At 34.5% G+C, this 25,465-nt stretch overlaps 1 protein-coding gene across 2 annotated transcripts in view; it reads right to left on the reverse strand.

Annotated features, from left to right (window-relative positions):
• VRK2 (VRK serine/threonine kinase 2) overlaps nucleotides 1–25,465 on the reverse strand; it is a 101,982-nt gene that overhangs the window by 30,338 nt on the left and 46,179 nt on the right. For both annotated transcript variants that reach the window (XM_072937710.1, XM_072937711.1), the window contains exon 8: nucleotides 4,832–4,964. In XM_072937710.1, coding sequence (XP_072793811.1) covers nucleotides 4,832–4,964 — 133 coding nt within the window. The remainder of the gene's footprint in view (nucleotides 1–4,831; nucleotides 4,965–25,465) is intronic.

A 25,465-nucleotide genomic window follows, 5' to 3' on the forward strand; every position in this document is an offset into this window, starting at 1 on the left:
AATTCTGATAAAGAAGAGTTAGTCTAGTTAAAACATTAATTCATAAAGTGTTAAATGGTCCTTCCAATCTGGTAAGAGAACAACAGAGAAGTTACACTGGAGAACTGGTCCTTATTCTCAAATCAGAGAGCAGTAAAATTATCTGGGTGTGATTCACCAAATGCAATGAAAGTAGAATTGGGAGAACAAGAAAAGTGTATGTGTTAAACCCCAAACAGATCTGCTTATCCGTCTGAAGTGTCTTCTGTTTAGTTTTATTTCTGATATATAGTAACATTATGAAGTATGAAGAAAAATAAGATTTGGTAGGAAATAATAAACTTGAAAACTTTTGCCTCAAGCAGACACGGTTTAAATGCCCAAAATACTAGTTTAAATACTTAGAAATGACAGTAAGAAAGCAGAAAACATCTGAATAAGATGCTCATTTGAGAAGTGAGTGGTGGCTATCTGCAGAACAAATTTAAAGTTTCTTTTTATCTTTTCTAACTAGTAACCTATGTTATTCAGCAATTTTGTGAATTCAGATGTATAAAGAGCTACCAAATTTTATGTTGGCCGCAATTCATTGCAATTTCAAAAGGGATGCTAGAAAACTACAATGCAATTTATCACATTTCAAATAGGTCTCTCTTATTTTTTCAGTACTTTATATATTGTAAGCCTTAGTTTTTTTTTTTTTTTTTTTTTTTTTTATGAAATACTACCGTGTGAGGCTTAGGAAAAGTTATTCAACACAGCAAAGGTATCTTACATTTGGCCAATGTGGATTCTTAACCCAACCAAACAGCTCAAGATCTGTGTCAAGACTTTGAAAATCATGTCTAATGTCAAAATTGACTTATGCCACATAGAAGGAATAATGTCTTCATTATTATCTATTTATACATCAACCAAAGACATTTATAGCAGTGAAATTTACCTAAAAATAAAAATCAATAGTATGTTTTTCTGACTACTAACAGATTCAATAGAGCATATCAATAATTTGATGGTTTACCTTAATATCTTACAATTGAAAAACGGGTTCCCTTTCATGAATTGTTGTTTAAGAAGGTAAATATTGTGTAAACCAAGTCATTTCCCCCAAGTTTGGTAGCATGAAAATACATTCTCGGTTTATTTCACAAATATTTTGTAAGTTGGAGCGCTAAATTGGAGTGAAATGAAGCCATGCAAGAAATAACACAAGACTTGGATTTCATATACCGTAGCAATTGGCAAAAATAAAAAAAAGGGATGTAATACATTTCTTTCCTTGACAATGAATATATTATATAAACAAATAGACATTTGAAATGCAGTTTAGATATATTCTATGGTCATCAATGATGTCAAATTAAAACAGGTATTATACACTCAATGCACAGGTCTGAAGTATTTAAAAAAGCTCCATTTGTTAAGCGCAGTACATCCCTAGAGAAATTAGGTATTGACTGCATGCCTCAGTGAGTAGAAAAATCTACAAAAATCTATACCACACATTGATCCAAATATTGCTTTTTAACATTACTAAGAATGTAACAAATTTTAAATTAGTGTGTTTGACACAGATATAATTCTCTTTAATTATCAGGCAACAAGCCCAAAATATGTCAATGTTTATACATGTTGGTTTTTATGAGGAATAAAAAATTAATAACAGACAAGATAAGCCCAACAATATATTACTCTACTTTTACACTATGTAAAGCATCGTAGCTACTCAGAAAGGTCACATAAGAGAACTGAGTTTGGAAGAATAACTGCAATTAAAAAAGTACAGATACATAGATGTACAGCAGTTCCAGGAACAGTTATCCACCCACTCAGTGATCCGTCCATCCATCTCTCTCTATCTCTATTCATAGTTTTTCGGTTTGTAATAATATAAGCTACGCTCCTTTTTAAAGTTGAACCGGAAGATGCTTAGGTGAAAACTACCTGGCCCCTCATAGAAGTTCCTTCACTACAAAAACCTAACTAATTCACAGAAACACGAGAGTTAGCCCCAGTTTCTGAATAACCACGACAAAGGAAGCAGCGACCATGCAGTCCGACCGGGTTAACAACCTCTGTTAAGTGGGTAATTCACAGTCAGTTTTACACTGAAGGCTGAATATTTTTCTGGGCCTGATCAGACAGATAAACCTAAAACACAGCAAATGCTTTGACAGCTAGAGGTTCTTCTTCCTTGTTTTGCTCTTTATGTTTTCCTTTGCATTATCTCCCTCCGTATTTATTTGATCTCATGGCTAGACTGGTATAGAAAAGATTTTTCTGAGATTAAACTACATAGTGACTGTACTGAAAGCAAACACGTGAATATTTATGAATCTGACCTTCTGTATTTACCTACAGGGTTTATGGCCCTGTTTATCCTATTTTCTAGATATGACAAAACAATTATTTCATTTCTAATAAAATCCTCAAGTGAAATGTTTTATTTTGGAAAATTAAATGTAAAATATTAGGAATGAATAGTATTCAAACATTTGAGGATACCAAACACTTTACTTTTTACACTAGACTAAAACTGCATATTAAATTCTCAGCATACATACATATTTATGACAGTATGTGTATATCTACCTATCTACGTATGTGTGTATATATGCATGTATACATATATGTATATCTATATGCAAATATAGATATATCTAGAAGTTTAGTGTATATTCAAATGTATTAAGGGAATCTAATTTTTACAGCAATCTTGTGAAACCTGTGATAAAAATATTCACGCCAGCATATAACTTTCTAGCAAATACCAAAAATATATATGTAGGCGCTCCCCTGAAGAGTCCTTCCAAAGAGATAGTATCTTTCTACCATCATTCTCAGTTCAATCTTCTCCCCAGAGACCCAGCATAGTGAGATCTACCCAACTCTTCAACATGAATTATTATTATTTAGGGAGAAAAAAACTTAAATGCAGTACAGAATAAAAATTTGTTCAAATTTTTCATGAAGACAGCACAATGAAAATACTGCCCTAAACTATGCAATTACTGAGGAGGACTATCAGATTTACCGCAGGGCCAGCATTCAGCAGACCGACATGTAACAAGCCTACCTTCCCACTCCACAATCGCGGTGGTTCCTAGCTATGCTAGTAGTCAAAACCTAGCTGGACCAGTATTGGCGCTACCAGGTGAACTAAGGGGCCCAATCGTAAGCTAGTAACATTATGAACGTAGCTGGACCAATGCTGAAGAATCTGTGTGATGAGCTTCCAGTTATGCCAGTATCAAACAGTACTTGCAGGTTTCTAAAAATTCCTTCATACTAATAAATCTGGCAAAAGTAAAGAATAAAATTCATTGAGAACTTTACATTGAAAAAAACCCCACTATTAGTGACTATTTGACTCTTACATTTCTTAATTTAATTAAAGCCATGTCCCATTTATATCTTTTTTAAATGCTCATTGATTCATTAACAATGTTAATAGTGAAAAACTACACAATATTACTAAATTTCTGAGTGACCATTACTTTTCTAACCAAACTATCCTTGAAAAAAAAATGTAGTAATTTCTTTTATTCTGATCAGGAGTATAAAAGTTAATTTCCATTCCAGAAAACGTAACGTGTGTTTCTTCCGGAAAGGAACAAGGTATACAACTGACACACTTGTTTCACTTTCATTGGCCTACCTTAAACTAGTGTGGGTTTTAATTGCTCTGGAAAATGATCAAGACCCTCTACATTACATGGTCAATGGTCCTTTTAATAGAAAAGGCAATAATATACAGTTGTTTGCACCAACTAAAACTCGTTAGAAAGTACCAGTTTAGGGTAACAGTTCAACAGCCATTAACACGTGCAAATGTCTAATTGCCTTTTAGTGACAATGTAGTCCTTTCGAAGCTGCTTAAAAATTATTTCTATGGTTTAGCATACTTGAAAATACTTTTATAAACAAACTTTACAAAAAATATAATTTTGAAAGCCGAAGTTTTTCAATAATCACCACTTTTTTTACTAGCATAACATTAGAATTGACTTTTTGTCTTGCTGACAGAGCAACTAAGAAAGTACAGTTGCATTGACCATATTGATTGTGAACAAAGCAACCATCAGTGGGACGCCGCACCATATATTTTCAATATTGACCTCCTACTTCCTTTTCCATGGCTTCCTGGGTCGGCTATTGGATTTGGACTGCAGTGTAATAAACAGCTAAGGTTTAATTAATGGTAAATGAATACAAGACATAGGTTATGACTTTAACTAATTAGGGAATTGTTGAATTAAGTCTGCCTTGGAATGCAAGGCAGTACAATCAATATCCAATAAAAGGACTATGTATGTAATTTACCTGCAAATGTGTTTCCAATACCATCAAAGCGAGTTTAAATAAGTAAGATATATGAAAGGCGACTAGGAGAGACTTCCACAAGTTAACACTTTATAGTTTCAGAAAAGATTTCCTTATTGAGAGATGGTATCTTCTAAAACCCTGACAAGGGCACCATGAAAAACGGGAATAACGTGTTTCCTCACACATGTATCTGTACCAAATCTGCCATACGCACTATAGCATAAACATTCAGTTGCTGACCTCCAAGTTTAACCTAAACAAACTAGTACTTTCCTGTCCCAAATGAGTATCAAGTTTTGCTTACTAGACACCCTTTTATTCATTTCTCACTTGTCAAATTCTCTATCTCCTCCCTCTATTAGAAGAAATATTCACTGGCATACAGGAATTCACTACTTTTGATAAAAATCTCACCAATGTTCTCACTCTTCAAACTAACTATGCAAAGGTCACTTCATGGCGCCTAGGACTCTTTGCTCTAATTACTCTTCTAAAATAAAAATAAGGGAAAAAAAGAGAGACCTACCTACTCCCTTGTGGGCATCCAAGCTGGTAAACTCTATTGTCCCATTATGGCCTTTCCTCGGATTTTCCTGATACTGCTTGTGGTTCCCACTGGGACAGTATCTGTAGGAAAGTCCATAATCTGCAAGATAAACCTGGAAGACATGAACAGACAAATGAATAATGCTTTTGTCCTCTGAAAATATAACCTTTATAATTAAGTCTTAAGAAACTGATAGGTTAAGAAAGCAAAAGACCTACATTTTAGTAACCCAAATGGTGCCTTAGGATAAAATATATACAACTAGGGGGCCATAACAAATAACTTTCCAACTTCATCACAGGCATAGCTTGTTTCTGAGTTGACTTAGATTTCCAGTCTTTTTATTTTGCTCTTAAATTCCCTTCCCTCCAGTTGGGCATGAAGACATCATAAACCACAATGTGTCTTTTTATCTGTATTCATACAGCTTATAAGATGAGCTCTGCCTTTTCTTATAACCCCTTCCTGTAACACAAAACTGTTTCAAACGGGGAGGGGAGATGAGAGCAAACAATCTAAAAATATTAACCAAATGTTAGAGGAGTCTCCTTTAACGGGCAGTACAAAAACAGTGAACATACTATAAGAGGTAACCACTCTTTAAAACAAAAACAAAACAAACGCACCATCACGTTGTCCGTATTTAAGAATGGAATATCAATGCAGGACTTTTAGCCTTTCAGACCGATCCATATCATCACTGTTATCTTTGTAAGTCAGTCAGAATTGCAAGCAGGGTTTCCAAACAGAATATAGATTGTTAAAAGTCAGATAGCAATTCAAGTGAATTTTTCTCAGATTACTTTTGGAGAGAGAAAGAAGGGGGAGAAGCAGTTTTACAGATAGAGCACACACTGAACAGGGAACTGTTATGACAGGACATTTATACTGACATGTAGCCACACTACCATAGTTCCCTGCTGTATGTTACCATGCTCCCCCACCTAAAGAAAGCAGTTTCAACGTTTAAGCATGTGTTGTTTCACATGCATTTCTTAAAATTTAGGGACTGAGGCAACGTTTCATGATATAGCTTCAGGCAATGAAGTGTTGCAATACAACTTGTATTTTAACATTTATCTATTAAAGAAAAATTAAATTTTAGCTTAAGTGTTTGGTTCCAGGATAGCCTAAGTAGGAGATATCTTGAACTTCAAAATATAAACAGCACAGTTTTCTTCATTGGTTGGAGAACATAGCTTGCTAGTGTCTGAAAACATGATATTTCAGTTTTGTCTCCCACTCACAGATGCCAATTCTCAACATGGCCTCAGAAGTAACTCCCCAAAGGAACTAGACTTCAGGATCATATGTATAACTGGTTGCTTGCCTTCACTATTTATGATGCATTTTTATCTTTATTTCAAGTACTCAATAGATTTCACTTTGCAAAACAGGTATCCGAAAAATGTACATATTGATAATCAGCAACATTTTAAATACATTACAGTAATTCACTATTTAAAAGACAGCTATCAAGAAGCTTTTCATGCAGTCACTAACAACAACAACAACAAACCCCTAAAATTTATGGATTATTTTATGGCTCTGATATGGTTATGCCTAACATGCACCAGACAGCATGCTAAGAGCTTAAGGTTTATCAGCCCACGAACAGAAATCCTGTAGGTAGGTACCATTATCTCCGTTTTACCCTTAAGCAAACTGAGGCTTAGTGACATTATGTGACTTGTGCAGTAAAATGGAGCCAGAGTCTAACTTCAGAATCTTCATCTTAATGACTATCAAACTGAAATTGCACTAGATCAGATTTAAATAGATAAGGAAGACTTTATTCAAAGCTATTGCAATAGAGAAGAGTGACTGAAGCCAACTCAACTGAAACAAAATATGGGAAAGTTTTTAAGTGCTGAGGTTGAGCTAGTGAAAAGTACTGGAGAACATTAAGGGGAGGCTGGTCAACGTGACTAGGTCATCTATGTTTGATAATTGGTGCTTAGGCTTCTAGCCTCCCTCAAAGACTGAAGAGAAAGGAGCACACTCTTTCTTAAAGATTACATTTTAAAGAGATGACTCCTGGCTCCCAGGTGCTGGAGGTCCTTGAGAAAGACATTCTGGGGTTGTAAAACTGGCAAGACACTAAAAGAATCACATCTCAAAGGGGCAGAGAAAGAAATTACAATTTCAAATTTTCTTGGGTAAATGCAGTAAGAAACGGGAGGACAGGGGGCTATGGTTAGGAGGAAACCTGACCAAAGCTTAGTCAAGCTGAGCAGAACTTTAAGGCCTTCTTGGTCATCACTGAGCTATGGAACTCAGGGTAGTGCTGGGTTAGTCCAACTCTGAAGGGCAATGCAGGATCTACATTTAATATAAAGACAAGAAATTAATAATATAGTAAAGAAAACATGCACTAACCATTTGACTCAGAATACACTAACTCATTTGAATAATGCCGCAGTGAACATGGGAGTACAGAGCTCTTTGAGATAATGATTTTATTTCCTTTGGATATATACTGAGAAGTTAGACTGATAGATCATACAGTAGTTCTATTTTTAATTACTCGAGCAACCTCCATACAGTTTTCCATAGTAGCTAAGGGCTCCCTTTTCTCCACATCCTCACCAGCAGTGGTTATCGCTTGCCTTTCTGATAATAGCCTTGCTAACAGGTGTTAGGATGATATCTCATTGTGGCTTTGATCTGCACTTCCTTGATGATTACTGATGCTGAGCACCCTTTTATGTGCCTGTCAGCCATCTGGATGTCTTCTTTGGAAATCTGTCTGTTTAGGACCTTCACCCATTTTTTAAATTGTTTTGTTTTGCTGAGTAGTATGAGTTCTTTATATATTTTGGATATTAACCCCTTATTGGATATGTGATTTGAAAATACCTTCTCCCATTCAGTAGGTTGTCTTTTTGTTTTGTTGATGGTTTCCCTGCTGTGCAGAAGCTTTTTAGTTTGATGTAGTCCCACTTATTTATTTTTGCCTTGTCCCCCTTGCCTGAGGAGATATATCTAAAAAGATTATGCTAAGACTAATGTCAAAATGTGTACTGCCTATGTTTTCCTATAGGAATTTTATGGTTTCAAGTTTTATGTCCAAGGTTTTAATCCATTTTGAGTTAATTTTTATGTCAAATAAGGGGGCACCCAATTTTATTTATTAATTTTTTTACCATGTGGATGCATAGTTTTCCCAACGCCATTTATTTAAGAGACTAAGAGACTAACATTTCCCCGTGTATATTCTTGGCTCTTTTGTCAAAAATTGACCGTACATGTGTGAGTTTATTTCTGGGGCTCTCTAATCTGCTCAGGTGATCTGTGTGTCTGTTTTTATGTCAATACCATACTGTTTTGATTACTCTAGCTTTGTAATATAGTTTGAATCAAAAAGTGTGATGCCTTGGTTTTGTCCTTTGCAGGATTGCTTTGGCTATTCAGGATCTTTTATGGCTCCATACAAATTTTAGAATATGTTTTTTAAATATTTCTGTGAAAAATGCCACTGGAATTTTGATAGGGACTAAACTGAATCCATAGATTGCTTTGGGTAGTATGGACAGTTTAGCATTATTAATTCTTCTAATCCATGAGCATGGGATATCTTTCCATTTATTTGTGTCTTCCTGAATTTCTTTCACCAGTGTTTTGTGGATTTCAGTGTATATATCTTCCACATTCTTGGTTAAATTTATTCCTAAATATTTCATTTCTTTTTGATGCCACTGTAAATTGAATGGTTTTAATTTTCTTCCAATAGCTCATTGTTAGGGTATAGAAATGCAACTGATTTTTATATATTGATTTTGTATCCTGCAACTTTACTGAATTCATTCATTCTAGCAATTTTTTGGTGGAGTCTTTATGGTTTTCTCTATATAATATAGAGTCATCCACAGAGACCATTTTACTTATTCCTTTCCAATTTAGATATCTTTTATTTCTCTTTCTTACCTAATTGCTCTGGCTAGGACTTTCAGTACTACAGTGGATAAAAGTGATGTGAGTGGGTATACTTGTTTTATTCTTGATATCAGATGAAAAGCTTTCAGCTTTTCACTGTTGATTATGATGTTGGCTGTGGGCTTGTCATAAATGGCCTTTGTTATGTTGAGGTACTTTATTTCCATACCTAATTTTTTTGAGTTTTTAATCATGAAAGAATGTTGAATTCTGTCAAAAGTTTCTTCTACATTACTGACATGATCATGATTCTAGGCCTTCAATTTGTTCATATGGTGATTCACACTGAGTGGCATGCGTATCTTGAACCATCCTTGCATTCCAAGAACAAGTCCTACTTGAACATGGTATATTACACCTTGAATGCACTGTTGACATTGGTTTGCAATTTTTTGGTTGAGAATTTCTGCACCTATGGTGATCAGGAATATTGGTAATTTTTTTTTCCTTTCGTGTCCTTGTTTGGCTTTGGTACCACAGTAATGCTGGACTCTTAAAATGAGTTTGGAAGTATTCCTTCCTCTTCTGTTTTTTGGAAGAATTTGAAAAGGACTGGGTTTAAATATCTGGTAGAATTTACCAGTGGAGCCATCCTGTCCTGGACTTTACTTTATCAGGGGTTTTTTGATTATTGGTTAAATTACCTTACTAGCAATTAATTGGTCTGTTTAGATTTCCTATTCCTTAATGATTCAATCTTGGAAGGTTGCATATTTGTAGGAATTTATTTCTGTAGGTTATCTAATTTGTTGGCATATAATTGTTCATAGCAATTTCTTACGATTCTTAGTATATCTGTGTTATCAGTTGTAAAGTCTCTTCTTTCATTTCTATTTTCACTTAGTTGGGTCTTTTCTTTTTCTTACTTTAGTTAAATGTTTGTCAATATGGTTTATATTTTCAAAAAACCAACTCTCAATTACATTGATCTTTTCTATTGTCCTTTTAGTCTCTATTTCACGTAGTTACACTCTGAAATTTATCATTTACTTCCTTCTATTAATTTGCACTTGGTTTGTTCTTTTTCTAGTTCCTGCAGGTGTAAAGTTAGGTTGTTTGAGATTTTTGTTTCTTAATATAGATGTTTATCACTATATACTATCCTCTTAGAACTGCTTTTTGCTGTATCTCATAAGTTTTTGCTGTATCTCATAAGTTTTAATGTGTTGTATTTCCATTTTCATTTGTCTGAAGATATTTTTTATTTCCCTTTTGATTTCTTCTTGACCCATTGGTTGTTCAGGAACATACTTTTAATCTCCACATATTTGTGAATTTTCCAGTTTCCTTTTTGTTATTGATTTCTAGTTTCATAACACTGTGGTTAGAAAAGATGCCTAATATTTCAATCTTCTTACATTTATTGAGCTGTTCTCTAACTTTACATGTGATCTAGAGAATGTTCCATGTGTGCTTGAGAAGAATGTGTATTCTGCTACTGTTGATGGACTGTCTATATGTCTGTTAGGTCCATCTGATCTAATGTATAGTTTAAGTCCAGTGTTTCCTTATTTTCTGTCTAGATGACCTATCTGCTGTTAAAGCCCCCTATATTATTGTAAAGCTACTGAACATTATAGAAAAATGAACAAGTATCTATCTCCACCCACCTATATAAATTTTTATTTTTAGTTTGGATTTTTATCTGCTAGTGTAGCAAATGGTTCAAATATTTATATTCTTATAGATTCTATAAGAATTGGGTACATTCTCCAAAATTCTAATGAAAGTTTTACCACTAGCATCTATAAATATATTTTAAAATTACAGACTGTGTGTACTACTGACGAAATGTAGGAGGAATTACCTTTGGTGAGTAGACATTTGATATAAGGGAAAGTAAAGTCAAAATTTATCCAAGTAATTAAAATACTGAAAAATCAATTCAACTCAAATTAGGTCAAAATCAGAGTTTCTACTAAGGTAACTTAAGAGAAATACACAGTCTAGAATTTTGTCAGGACAACTCAAAGAAAGAAAAAAAAATGGCTAGGAACTGTTGTCAAACAAGATAAGGAAGGAAGGAAAGGGAGCTGGGACATTTGAGGTTTAAATTATGTGATAATCACTAGGCAAAGTACCTTTCAGAAATTATTTCATTAAATCCAGGCAATCACCCAGCCAGGTAGCACTGGTCTCACTTTACAAGTGAGCAAATTGAACATTCCAGTAGTTAAATAACTTGCACAAGTCACAAAGCTAGCAAAGGATGGAAGCAGGATTCAAACTTATACAAATATGACTGTGTCCATTCTATTTTTTTTAATACAGTACCAAACTTGGGGTTCTATCCATTTCTGAAATTTTGTTGAGCTAAGACTGATTTTTATATGATTGGAGAAAAAGAAAAGAAGAAAGACAGAAGAATAAGAAAGAGATCCATATGTGGCCAACATAACCTAAGTATTTACTATCTGGCTCTTTACAGAGAAAGTTTACTGAACTCTAAAGTAAAACTTAGTTTCAATTAACTTTTTTTCAATAACCTTTTTTTCCTGTGGAATCAAAAATAACAACTCATTAATATTTTTCACTTAAGGATAAATATATATAATATCCCTATTTTAGACAAGCCTACAGTGGGAAACTCAAGAACACCAAGATCAGGTAGAGGGTTATTATTTGCATTATAAAAGACTAGTTACAGGAAAATTTAAATACTTAGCTAATACATTTTAAATAAATTTTATGCAATTTTTCTGAATTTAGTAACCATTTCCTTTCTTCATGAATAGAACAGCCCTGCCCTCTTCTCTTTACTTCAATCCCATAGATCTTTCAATCACGTTATAATGCCTCTCACATTTCCACGTGGTACTTATTCTTTTCTTATCTTTCTTAATTATGTACTATGATTTTTTTTTTGGTTTTCTTTTTTTTTTTTTATGACTTCACAAGGTAGGCAGGGAGGATGTGTCATTATACACATTTAATAGACGAAAAAAATGATATACCCAAATAATGCAAGTTATTCCGACACTAAGTTCAGCTTTTACAAAAGTATTTATTGTTTTAATAAATTTTCCAGCTGCCTGCTCTCCGCCAATCTCCCCCCAAAACCCACCTAATTTGAACTAATGCTTTCAAGGGCTTTGAATTTTAATATTTTATTACTGAAAAGGCAGTGTAGTAGCCATTGAGGTACAATCCCATGAAGAAAGAACTAGCCTTTCACTTGTGAGAAGTGCACTAAGCTAACAGTCTCCAGGGCAGGGCCATTAGGAACCACTGAAGCATGTGAGCCAAGGAAACACTCTTCCCGGGCAGCTTCTACTAAAGAATGATCATGGCAGGAATACTGTGTGGCCATTTCTGCCCAACTGGGGACTCTTCTACTGGGACCCTTTTGCTCTGGTGCTTCCTAACAGACTGGCTGAGACTTCTCAGAACTGCATCATAGTTTGAGCTCTCCTTGCTCAATCCTTCTTTGCCCTCTTTTCTTCCAAAAGCATCATTACAACATCCCACACTGAAAGCTTCCCTTGTCCAAACCTGTCTCCTTTCCTTTTATGTCTCTGTTATACAGGTAATATACTTCCCCCAGTAAAGCCCTTGCACTCCTAATGCTGTCTCAGCAGCTCCCTCTCTGAAAAACAAATTTGACACAGGTGGTCAGTAAATCATAGCCTTGGTTAAAAGCACTAAACTAATAAAGATGAAAAACAAATTAGCCTTTGATGATCATGAAAATACAGCTTTCCTATACTAACAGATCTGTCTCAAAAAATCAACTTCCTATTTCACCTAGCCAGATTTATAACCACATAGGCCACATTCTCAAGTTCTGCATTTAATGAAACTTTTACTTCCCTTCTCCTTGCTTTCTTATGCTTGTAGGTTTACACCACTTTGTTTTTCCAAATGGATGAGTGAAAGGAATGATTAAAGAGCACCCCTGTGATAATTCTGCTTTGCACTGAATCCCATTAGGAGAGCCTTTGCCTTCGGTTCAGCACCACTCCAGGGATACCCCAAATGCTCTTCTCCCCCTCCTACCACACCTCCTGGATTCACACTTCACACTTCCCAGACTGACTACTCATACATGAGTAGATCCTTTAACCACAAGACAACTCATCGGGTTTTCATTTGTGTTCAGATGGATTTACCATTTTAAAATGTACTAACTTACTTAGCTTATATTTACGTCTTGGCTTCACATTTACAGGCTGTAAACTGCTATGGGACAAAGGGCTAGGATGATATATGGACATTTTTGTATCCATTACAGCACCTACTCTGAGGCCTTCTGCACAGTAGGCTTAAATAAAATTTTACTGATTTGACTTGATGGTAGTAATTGGACAAACTGAAGTAAATTCCTTTCAACAGACACTTAAGTGCCAAAAATGATAAAATATCAAGAATCATACATTTTGAAAAGGAAAAAAAAAAAGAAAAACAAATGCACATTACTGAATACTTGTTATGTGAAGGCATTAAATGCTTTATAGAAGTCAAATCATTTAACCCTCATGACCCTAAGAGGAAGCTATTTTAAGATATACTAAGGATGAGAAAATACGATGAGTGAGGTTAGGCGCTCTGTGCAAAGCAAATATGCTTATAGTAACTGGCAAAGCTGAGATCCCACCCAACTTAGACTGACCAGAGGGCTGAGCTTTTTCCACGTGTCCCACAGAGAGGCTGGAGAGATGACACAGCACATGGAGAGGGAACGTCTCCTCTGACAAAAGTATACAGATTTAAATTTAATAACACTTTAGAGTAGGGGGAGGTTATTTCTAATTGGAGGACTCAGAACAAAATGACATTTGAGTTGGGCCTTGAAAAATATGAGATTTCCACAAACAGAGAAAGCGAAGAAGAGATACACAAGGAAAACCAGGGCATGGGTCAGTGTCTGTCACGAGTGAAGGGGTAAGTGAAAACAACACAAGCCAGAAAAGCTGGCTAGCGTAAGTTTATAGAAAACCACGCTAAGAAGCAGGGACATAACTTCTGTAGGCAAAAAGAAGTCACCAAAAGTTTTTGGCAAGGAATAATATCAGCTCTGGCAGCATCACAATGAGGAAATGAAAGTGGAGAGTCCACTTAGGAGAAGATGATGATAGTCCAGGCAGGAGCAACGGCAGGCTGGACTAGGACACTGGGAACAAAAGAGGGGAGACTAAGAAGAGAGCCACCAGTCATTGGACAGGAGGGTTGAGAGACAAGAGTCAAAGATAACTCTGAAAACAGTGTGGCTGGCTGGGTAAGTGAGGAGTCAATAAACAGACAAAAAGAAAGAGGAGGAAATTTGGAAAGAAAATGACTTACTCATTTTTGTACCAAAAGCATACTGGTTGATTGATGGCTAACACTCTAGCCCAACCAGTTCCTGCTTCTCTCAGTTTATACAGAACTGAGTGACAGACTCAAAGGTGACAGAAAAAGTAAAGGCCCTCCTTCCCATCAAGAGTCAAATCTGCTGCCTTCCTGCTTCTCAAGGAACCAGGAACCCTAAGTATGGAGCAGCCAGAATGGCTCAGATGGAAGCATTTCTCAACACTGGATATGATGGACAGGAAAATGTGAGCTGGAGAAGGGGTGCAAGAGATGATGGAGCTGGAAGAGAAAGAAGATGCTAATATGGACAAATGTCATTGCCCACTAGGATGTGATCCCCCACTAAATGACATTACTACTTTACCTCTGTTTTGCAGATTCACATTAGAGAACAGAAGCATATACAGCCCAAAAATGTGATTCACTTTTTAAGCATTTCAATCGTTCCTGTTGTATAATCTAATCACCTTATCATCATCTGGACTATTTTATACAATTAAACCCTTTTAATTAGCATACCCTGTTGTAGCAAGAAATGTGTCTTAAACTCTCATCAGAGACTGATGGAAATTATACTACAGAGAGACAGTCACTATTCATGACTTTGTTTAATGGTAATTTAGAAAACACTTTTAAAACTCTAGGAAAAATATATAGACTTATTCAGCAACTTTAAAGGCTCTTATTTTTAAAAAGCCAGCATTTATCTTATTGAATAGCACATAATATTTTCCTATTCTTTCAACAAGATACTGTAATGTGAAAATCTTCACAATAAACTAAACGCTTACTGACTAATGGAAATGACTACCTGCCAAAAGAGGAACGAAGCATGGAGTGAATAAGCAGCATGTTTATGTTCACAAAAGTCATTCATATCTATTTAAAACCTTGTAGCCTCATAGATGCTACTACATTCTGATATAAATCTGTGCTTTTTACTCTTTTATTATACGGTACTTTTTTGTTTCTCCTCAACTTCTCGACCTTCTTTTTGCCAGTGACACAGTGCCTGAGGATTTTATGTGTTCATTACTGCTCTTCAGCCTGGAGAAAAGAATACAACTTTTAAAAGGTGCCAGGTCACTTTTAAAATACGATGTTTATTCAACTAAGCATGAAAATGTATTTTTCAAAAATATAGTTTGGTCTTATATTTTTTTAAACATGCTTTATATGTTGGATATTTTTTTTCCCTCCTGGACCTCACAACTACCTACTCACATTTCAAATCTGGAACTTTATCCTTTATTTCCTTTATATTTAATGCTCATTGGGAGTGAGACTTGAAGACATACCCAGGAACTTATCATATGAAGAAACAGCAGAAAGCTGCACCTCATCTCTCTTCACACCATCAGGCCCAAGTCTACGACTCCCTTAAATAGCACCATAAATTCAAGCATCATAACCAAACACTGAGTTATCTTTAGCCGTCTTCCAAATGCTGCTAGCATTTTGACCCCATGACCTGCTCTTCTGTTCCACCCTGGTTCCCTCAGCAGTATATGAAAGCCTATGTGGCCCAACGTGGCTGCGACTTAACATGCTTCCCAGACTTCGCGGGAAAAGCCCCTCAGTAACTCACAAGCCAGCAACTGCTTCTTTACTAAAAATGCCTTCACCTACAAAAGAAAAAAACCTTTCCAGCTATAGTCAACTTCTCATTTGTCCTCTTCACAAAAGTTCTCCAAGATTACATGAAAGAACCTACAATTCTTTCCAATGTTGTATGAGAGGCCTAACGTGTGTCTGTCCTTCAACAAAATAAATAGGCAATGGAAGAGGATAATCTGAATTGCATCTAACTTATGGTCTTCTTGTCTAAATCAAATCGGAGCTTAAGACTTTTCAATATGTCAATAAGCATTAATCCAAGCTTGGTATGTCTGGAAGCAACAGGTACTCACAAAACGTTAGCTGATAAAATTTGACTGTCATATATGAAGTTTCACCACATGTAAGTTTTTTCTACATAAAACAGTTATCCAACATAAAAAAAAAAAGGTCTCCTTGCTCTACATTAACTACAAACTCTTTTGATTTCAAAAATAATGTTTGAGGTTGCCAGCAATCATGCCATTCTTAAACACACAGCCACTTGGGGATCTACAGTTCTTTTAAGCACCCCTAAACATATGTACCTCTTAATCCATCCGATTTATACAGCTCAGTGAGTTGATTCTAAATTCAGAAACACCATTTTACCCATACTAACTAGAAAAAAAATACATAGCCCTTTATAAATTAAAATGCTCAAATATTTCTGTCATACACAGTTCTTTAGTCGTGTATGCACCTGGCCTTTAGAAATAAATAATATGACCAGTGGGACCCAGTAGGCATCAATAAATATGTATTGATTATGAACAGTCAAACACTAATTTTTCAACAGCATTAACTCCTTTGGAACTATATTCTTGGGGATAGGTGATTTGTTAAATAGACCACCCTATACTTACAGAGCATCTAAATTCCTAAAATGGGAATCTTTCTCCCTTATATAGAAAACAGACCCTGAATGCTGTTCTCTACAACTTAAGGGACATCTATCATCAACCTGCACACCAGGGGGAATTACTCTTCTTAAATCCAATTCATTACCATTTTTTTAACAACTAACCAGAACATCAAATGTCTTTCTTCATAAATCTAAACAGTTTCGAGGGAGCATGGAAAAAGGTTCTTTTGTCATAAGCTTAAAAATAATACAATCTAAAAAATTATTTTCTAGCCTCTACTATGTGCCTGATACTGGTCTAAACCTTTCGTATGTTTAAATCATTTGATCTTTATAGTACCTTTTTAAACAAGTACTATTATCCTTTTTTTTTTTTAAATTTAAAAATGGAAGCACAGAGAGATAAAATAATATGGCTAAGAATACGGAACTAACAAGGGGGTAGAGCCAGAACTCAAACCTGAGAATTTCAGAGCTCACAACCTTAACTATTCTGCACTGAATCCCCATTATAATTGAAAGTTATGCAAATAGTCTCAAACGTCTAACAAACTTTTGCCTGGGAATAGGAGGCGGTAAACACCCCTCTTTTAATACCTTCTTCTGATCCGGAACGAGGACAACAAGCACACTGTGTGTATCACTAAATGGAGATTCCACCACACGTGTTCAGGAACTAACTGCCTGGAGATCCCATGTGTAAGAACAAGTCATGGTAGACACACTACCAATTTGGCCCTGCCTGGAGCGGCTCTACGTAAAATAAAAGTGCTTTCTGTTCTTACTTTCCCCCTTTTCTTTTTCTTTCCTTATCCTAGTACCCAAAGCTCATATATTGCCAAAATACACTGGCATCCATGTTAAGTGTTAGCAACTTACATGGAACAGAACATTACCCTGGGGTTTTTATTAAAATTATTTAGAAAACTGGTTATCTCAACCTCCATTCAAAGCTTTACATCTAGGTCCCTGAATCAGTTATGCGTGGCTGCTATAATAAGGTACCACATCCTGGATGACTTCAACAACAGAAATGTATTGTCTCAGAGTTCTGGAGGCTAGAAGTCTGAAATCAAGGTACTGGTAGGGCTGGCTCCTCCTGAGGGCTGTGAGGGGTAATCTGCTTCATGCTTCTCTCCTAGCTTCTGGTAGTCTCAGGTGTTCCTTGGCTCCTAGAAGGAATTCTCCCTGTCTCTTCACATCTTCTTTCCCCTATGCATGTCTGTCTCTATGTCCAAATTTCCTTTTTTAATAAGAATACCAGTCATATTGGATTAGGGCCCTCCCTAATGACCTCATCTTAACTTGATCATCTGCAAAGATCTTATTTCCAAATAAGGTCACATCTACAGGTGGGTTGGGATTTTAACATCTTTTGAAGGGGATACAATTCAACCCGGAACAGTCCCCATTCTCATTTCTTTTTGTGAATATGCTGACAGAACTCTTGTCTGTAAGAAAACACTCATAATGACTATATTAAGTAGTAAAGATCTCTTGACACAGTGGTTAGACTTCTCCCAACAGGAATTTAAGAAATGTACAAATAGCTTAGCTGCTGTACTTGTTAAACTATATCCAACTATATTGGTTGGCTTTACCTGTTACTCCTGAACATTAAAAGACTAATTAATTAATTCATTTGTGCATTAGCCTATTTGATTACTCATTGTTCACCCACCGTTTATTTACTGAGTGCTTATATGCCATGCTTTGTGCCAGCTGCTGGATACACATCAGTGAATAAAACATAATTCCTGTTTTCCTATTTACAAGACCACGAACATGCTCTCCTGATGGACATTTAACTGAAAAAAATCATGCTCACTTGGTTCTGTAACAGCAGTTTCCTAAATCAGATTCATTGCTAACAACCAGTTCTATCCAGGAAGAGACTCAGAACTAAAAGGGACCAAAGAGATCATATGATCTAGGCTACTCACTTTATGAAAAAGGAGCCTGTGGCAGAGAAGTCTACTGCAATAAACAGTAAGAAGAAAAAACAGTAAGTATAACTGGAATTCAAAAATGTCTGTATTCCCATTTTCTCTTAAATTTTAGGGAAAAGAAGAGAGTAGAATTAAAACTATACCTGATACTAAGTAATGACTGTTAATTTTGTTAAGTGGGTAAAAGCATTGTGATAATATAGTGAACTGTCCTTATTTGCATACACACTGAAGTATTTTGAGGCAGAATGCCGTATCTCCATTTTAAAGCATTTTAGCCAAAAAATAGATAAAATAAATTTCCAAAATGTTAAATTTTAAATCAAAGTGATAAGTATACAGAGTTCTCTGTTTTTCAGTATTGAAAGTTGTTGTTTGAAATTTTTTTAATAAAAGTTAAAAAAACTGTTGTCCTCCTAGAGGCAAAATTACATATTTCACAGGTTCTCAGAGTCTGTGCATTGGGAAATAAGCTTCATGAAATATTAATTTTAAGTATGGAAAGCATGGCTTCCAAATTATAATTATTATGATGTTTTCTTCAGTATTTTCCCATCACCACCCTCCAATAATAAGACTGTAGTAGCCCATATTCATACAGCTGTCATTTGCATAGTGCTCTGAAATAAGAATTTTTATATGGACCGAATCTGATTCAAAATCAGACATCTTAATATATACATGTTAACAATAAGTTTTAATGATAGGAACACTATGAAGTGTCAGATACAGAGCTAATAATATGTTTAATTACTTATAATAATTTTAAAGTAATAAATTGGAGTGTAGTAAAACACAATAGTACTAACACATTACAGAATGTTAGATGGAAACAAAATTTGGAACTGACTTTAGTTTTACTTGACAAATCATTCTGAAAGAATCCCAAAACAGTAAGTTTATAGAACTGATCTATGAATATCAGATACATACAATCTATTGAATCTCATAAACAAGTCATATGATATATAATTATATTGAGATAAAAAATTCAGTGAAAGTATATATTTTAAAAATAATTCTATTAATATAAAACTCATAAAATACTAATTTTAAAAGTTCAAGTAACAAAAAATCATAGGGGCAATTTTCATAGTCTCTTTGCTCAATTGAAAAAATATAGCAGAATCTTACTGGGAAGAAAGAAAATAACACGTATGTTGCTGCATGCTTTAAGTGAATATAAACAGCACCATGTTACTTAACCTACAATATAAGCTGTACATGTGATATCAAAGTATTTTAAAATAGCCTTGTCATCTGTACCATGTAATAATATTATGGCATCCTCAAGCTAAGACCATCAGTGCTACTCTGGAGCTAATAAAATACAGAAGTATGTTACCAGGGCTATATATGTTCAACAAAGGAAATGCTCTCTCTAAATGGTAACCGTATTATGTGCACATACCATGCAAAATTCTTACAAACACAAAGTCACTCCATCTTGCAAGTAACTGTGATGGATAAATAGATTATGTTAGAATTCCCTCTAGCAAACAGTGAACAAGCAGCTTTAATGAGGCTTATGACCCTACCCTATGGATATCCTAGGGAATCTGAAAGTGAGTATTTTGCCACCAGACACAGGTCAGGTACTACAATTCCTGCTCCCAGATCATTAAATTTTTTTCTCAATTTAAATTTCTCTAACTTTGCACAATAAACAAGACACTTTGGAAACATAAGAAATATTACCTTCAGCAATAAGCATTAAGTACTTGGAAAACATACTGTCAGAGAATCACAGACTTTTACAGCAAGAAGGAACTTTTGAGATCACTTAGAGTCCCACGTTTTATGGACCAGAAAGCCAAAGTCCACACAGGTTAAATGATTTGCTGAAAGCTGCAATTCTGCTCAATGTCAGAGCTGAGACTAGAACCTGGTTTCTCGACTTTCAGTCCAACACAATCCCAGGAATCAAACAAGAATTTGTAAAAATCACAGTATACTTATCACTCCCGATGTTGACATGAACTGCTCTTCTCTAACTGCGAGGGCATTCCTCTTTGACTTAGCAGGCAACTTTGGGGCAGAAACACAGGGAGCATGGTGGGGTCAAGAGGCAGAACAATCAAGGTGGTCCTGGTTCTAAGTGAGGGGTATTAGCCTCATGTTCTGAGAAGCCAACAAAGAATTTTTTGAACGCTTATTACAAAAGGAACACTAACCTAGATGCTATGAGGAATACGAAAGAAGGAAGAGAATATACCTACCTGTAAGCCTCAGGGAGTTCTTTCTAGTTCAGAATATAAGACAATACAAGACAAGTGAGACTTGAGAGCTCATGTGTTTCAAACACACATTAGAAGCTAAAGGAAATTAGAAATGGAGATCAGTACAGACCAGAATCATCAAGAAAGGCTTTCTGGAAGAGTATGAATGTTATCTTTGCATGAAAAAACAATGTGCTTCTTTCTGATAAACAAAGGCCCGGGCCTCCATACGTGAGGAGAGCATCAGCACCACTGAAATAAAAAGATGGGTACAAACCCTGATTTTAGTTAAAATGCTTCAACTTCCTTCACTAGTGACACTGGGAGATGCAGCCAAATGGGTGGTACTCATTAGCAAAACCACTACTTGGTATTATTTCTGGTAACATCATTTTAATTTAAAGAATTTTTTTAAGCAAACCAGTACACTTGATTTCTATTTCTCCTACCAAATACAATATTAGCACTAAAGCATTTTCTTTAAACTTTTGCCTAAAATGAAGTTTTTTTTTTAATATCTTACTAAAACACAGAGGATGTAAAGAAGTACACAAGAAATTCCAGATTTTTTTTTATGAGATTTTTCCACAGGTGAAATTGGGATTTTTTTCTTTTAATAAAAATGCTGAAAATCATGAAAGAAGGTAAAATGTGTACACTTTGAGAGTCTTAAAAATTCTAAATTTGGATAGTATGAGATGAATTAGTAAGAAATGGCCAAAATACTGTTAAGATACAGGGAGAGAGATGAGAAGACTCACAATATCTATAATCGGCCATTCAAACTCTCAATGAGGCTATCTGACTATTTTTAAAGAAAAACATTGTTTGATCCCACTATAAATATTATTTGGAGAAATTTTTTTTCTCAAAAAAAGCCAATAAAATAAAAGCAACCCAGAACATCAACTGTGTCCTCAATGGGCCATCCAGGCCATGACTTTATTATCCCCGCCAGGACCTTTCCATCCCACCTTAGTTAACACAGCAGCTACTCTTACCCAGCACCTCTTTTTTTAACTACTTCCCAATTTTACCTCAATCCTTACAGCCCTATTCCTTTGATACAAGCTATATAAATGTCAACTTTTCTTGCTTTTTTCTCTTGCCAAACCATTCAACATCTTCTCTAATTTTGGATCTTTTCTCTGCTCCTTAAATACTTTACTGCTAAAATTTCTTTCTCCATAGTTCTAATTCAAAACATACATGAAGGGAGAACTAATATTTAAAACTATAAACAAGAAAACTTCCTGGAAATAAAAGGCTTGATTATATATCAAAAGGCCCCACAAGATATCTGGGGAAACTGACACATGATGATCTATTCTAAAACATATCCAGGTAATAAAGGAAAAAAATCCTAAAGACAGCATGGCAAAAAGGACAAATAAAATACAATAGTAAGAGGAGTAAACTGGCAGCAAACTTCTTAAAAGCAAACTGCAAAACAAGGCAAAAATACATTAGCATTTTCAAGAAATTCAATGGAAAAAATTATGAACTAAGTATTTTAAATCCACCCCAGCTTTCCCTCAAGCATCAAAGGCTATTGAAAAAGTTTTACACATACAAAGGAATACTATACCCATGGGCACTTCTTGAGCAAACTACTAGAAGATTAGTTTCATCCTATCAAAAGATGAGTAACAGGCAAAAGGACAGAAGGGTGAGCATTTAAAATACTTAATGATCTAAGATTAAAAAACAAGGCTAGGGATAAATGAAGAATATATAAATATGCATATTCTGACACAGTAGTATGACTGAAAAATGAGACAATGGTAAGGAAAGAAGGAAAATAAAGTTAAGTTCAGTAACAGTGAACTGATTAAAGTTGTGGTTAAAAAAAAAAACAAACCATAAAAGACTATTACAGTAATACTAGAAGGTTAAATACAGAAGAGTGGGCTCAAAGCATCTTTAAAAGGTGTAAATACCAAGATAATCACTACAAACAAAAATATAAACTTTAACAGACTCCTCCTCCCTCCAAAAAACTGAGTGAATATAATAAGCGTAAAGAAAAGACGTAAGAAAGACAGCCAATATAATTATGACTATTCACCAAATAGTACAGCTGTGGTCTTTACAAAACAGAAACTACAGGAGAATCAAGGAGACAAACAAAAACACATTAATCATTGAAGGCTTAAATTGGTACAAAATAGATTAAGTGGACAAAAACTAAGTGAAGGTATAGATGACATAAATAATATAGTCAATAAAGTAGATCTTTTGGACATATTTTAAACTTTACATTATGAAAATATAGACTACCTTTTTCTCAAGAAAACATGGAAGACTGACAAAAATTGATTCTAAGTCATAATAAAAGCTTCAGTGCATTCCAAAGAGTAAAATTATTATAGCAGTACTCTGACCATCTTGTCACAAGTCTAGATTTTAATAACAATTTTTAAAAGGTCCTTCTACATGAAAAGTTTAAAACCTTCTACTGCACTACTTTTGAGTGAAGGAGAAATACAAACCTTCTAAAAAATAAAGATAATAAAAACGGTGCAATGAAATCCATAAGGTACAATATAAAACAGTGACCAGAGGAAAAATCATGGCCTTAAATACCTATGGAAGTAGAAAAGATTAAAAATGAAAATAAATTAATTAGATCCCAAATTGAAGACCAAGAAAAAGAACAAAAAGGTAAAATTAAAAGAGCAGATGAAAAGATATAATAAAGGCAAAATCAGAAGTGAAATAGAAAAAAGAAAAACAATATATCTCATTAATAACTCAAAATCCAAGTTTGCTGAAAAATTAACGTAATAGACAAACTAGCCGCTTTCATCAGAACAGAAAAAAGGGAAAAAGCAAAAATAAAGTGAAAACTATAGAAGGAAACAACCACTAAAGTAGAAGAAATTTAAAAGTCATAAAAGACTATAGTTCAGACCACCACACAAATAAATCTGAAAAACTAGACAAGAGATAACAACTAAAACTGACCCAAATACAGCTTAAGAGCTGTAACCAATTTCCATAGGAAAAAATAAGAGTTACAAGGAACTTCCCTACAGAAAAGCAGCAGAACCAAAAAACTTTCACATTTAAAAACCAAATGGTGCCAACATAACAGAAATAGGTATGGAACACAGAAAATGAACGGAAACCTGCAAATTCTTTTTATGAGGTAATTAGAATGTTGATACTTGAATCTGATAAAAATTGTACAAAAATAGATAATTACAGACCAGCATCACTTATAAATACTAGTATGAAAATACTACATAAAATAGTAGTGAACACACTTCAGTATCATAATAAGTAAATAATATACCATAACAAAGTCAGATTTATTCCAGGAAATAAGGTTGGTTCAATATTAGAGGCATAGCAATAATTACACCATATTAGGTGATCTGAGAAAAACATGATCATTTCCATATGTACTAAACAATCACTTGACAAAACTCAATATCCATTCCATAAAAACAAAGCATGAGTTCAGGAACATAGGAATTGATGGCTATTTCCTTAATATAAAGACATACACACTCACATACACATATTCACACATATGCAGACACACTAGTCCTAAAGACAGCATCACATTTAAAGAGGTACTACCACAGACATTTCCACTAAGATCAAGAAGAGGCAAGAATGATCACTATCTTCACGTCTACTTACTATGTACTGGATGCACCTTAGACAAAACAAATCAGAAATATAAGAACTGGAAAAGAAGGAAAACTGTATCTACTTGCATAAAATATGACAGTTTACTAAGAAAACTCTGAAGAATCATTATGAAAAGTACCTCAAACAAATTCAGTAAATTAACAGGATATAAAATGAATGTATTAAAAATAAATAACTTTCATATACACAAACACAATCACTCAGAAGATAAAATGGTAGAGTAAAACCACACTGACAACACAAACAAAAATGGTTTAATATTTAAGTGCAACAAGAAATGTGCAAAACTAAAATAAGCAAAGCTTTAAAATATTCCAGAAGATACAACAGTAATAACTGGTGGAAACAAAAACATTCCTTGTTGTTGAATAGAACACATCTACACACCATAAAGTTGTCAGGTCGTCCCTAAATTAATTTTAAAAGGGGTAATGCACTGTATTAACTATGTAAAGTCTTATCTACATAGGTTTGATTACATAAATATTCTCTAAATAATGAAAAAAAATTAACAAAATTCCAATGGAAATATCAGCAGTACTTTTTAAAATGAAGCCAGACAACAGAATATAGAAAAATTTGAATAGCTATAAAATACTGAAAAAGAAAATCTACAAGACACTACCAGCCTTACCAGATGTTAGAGTACATTACAAAGCCTCAGAAATTAATGCACTAGTATGACAATGAAGCACAAACAGTTAAACCAGAAGGGTCCAATAGGAAGTACACAAATAAACTCAAGTACATAAGGAAATTTAAGTATATGATAAAAGTGGCATCTAATATCACTGACGCAAAGTTTTTTTTTTAATAAATAGTGTTATAAACTGGAAAACCGTTTAAGAAAAAGACAAAATGGGCAATACCTCTTGTAAAAGAATTCTAAATGAATAAGAGGTTTAAATGTAAAAAATAGTATTATATAATAAAATTCATATAAAACCTATCTGTAGTACAAGGTTACTAACCATGACTCAATATTCACAGTTAATAAAAGATTGATAAATTTGACCACATTAAAAATTTAAAAATTCACCTTCTACATGGCAATGAAACACCATAAGTATAATCAAAAAACAAGAGCCAAATTTGG

This window comes from Vicugna pacos, chromosome 15 (assembly GCF_048564905.1).
Source record: "Vicugna pacos chromosome 15, VicPac4, whole genome shotgun sequence".
NCBI lineage: Eukaryota > Metazoa > Chordata > Mammalia > Artiodactyla > Camelidae > Vicugna > Vicugna pacos.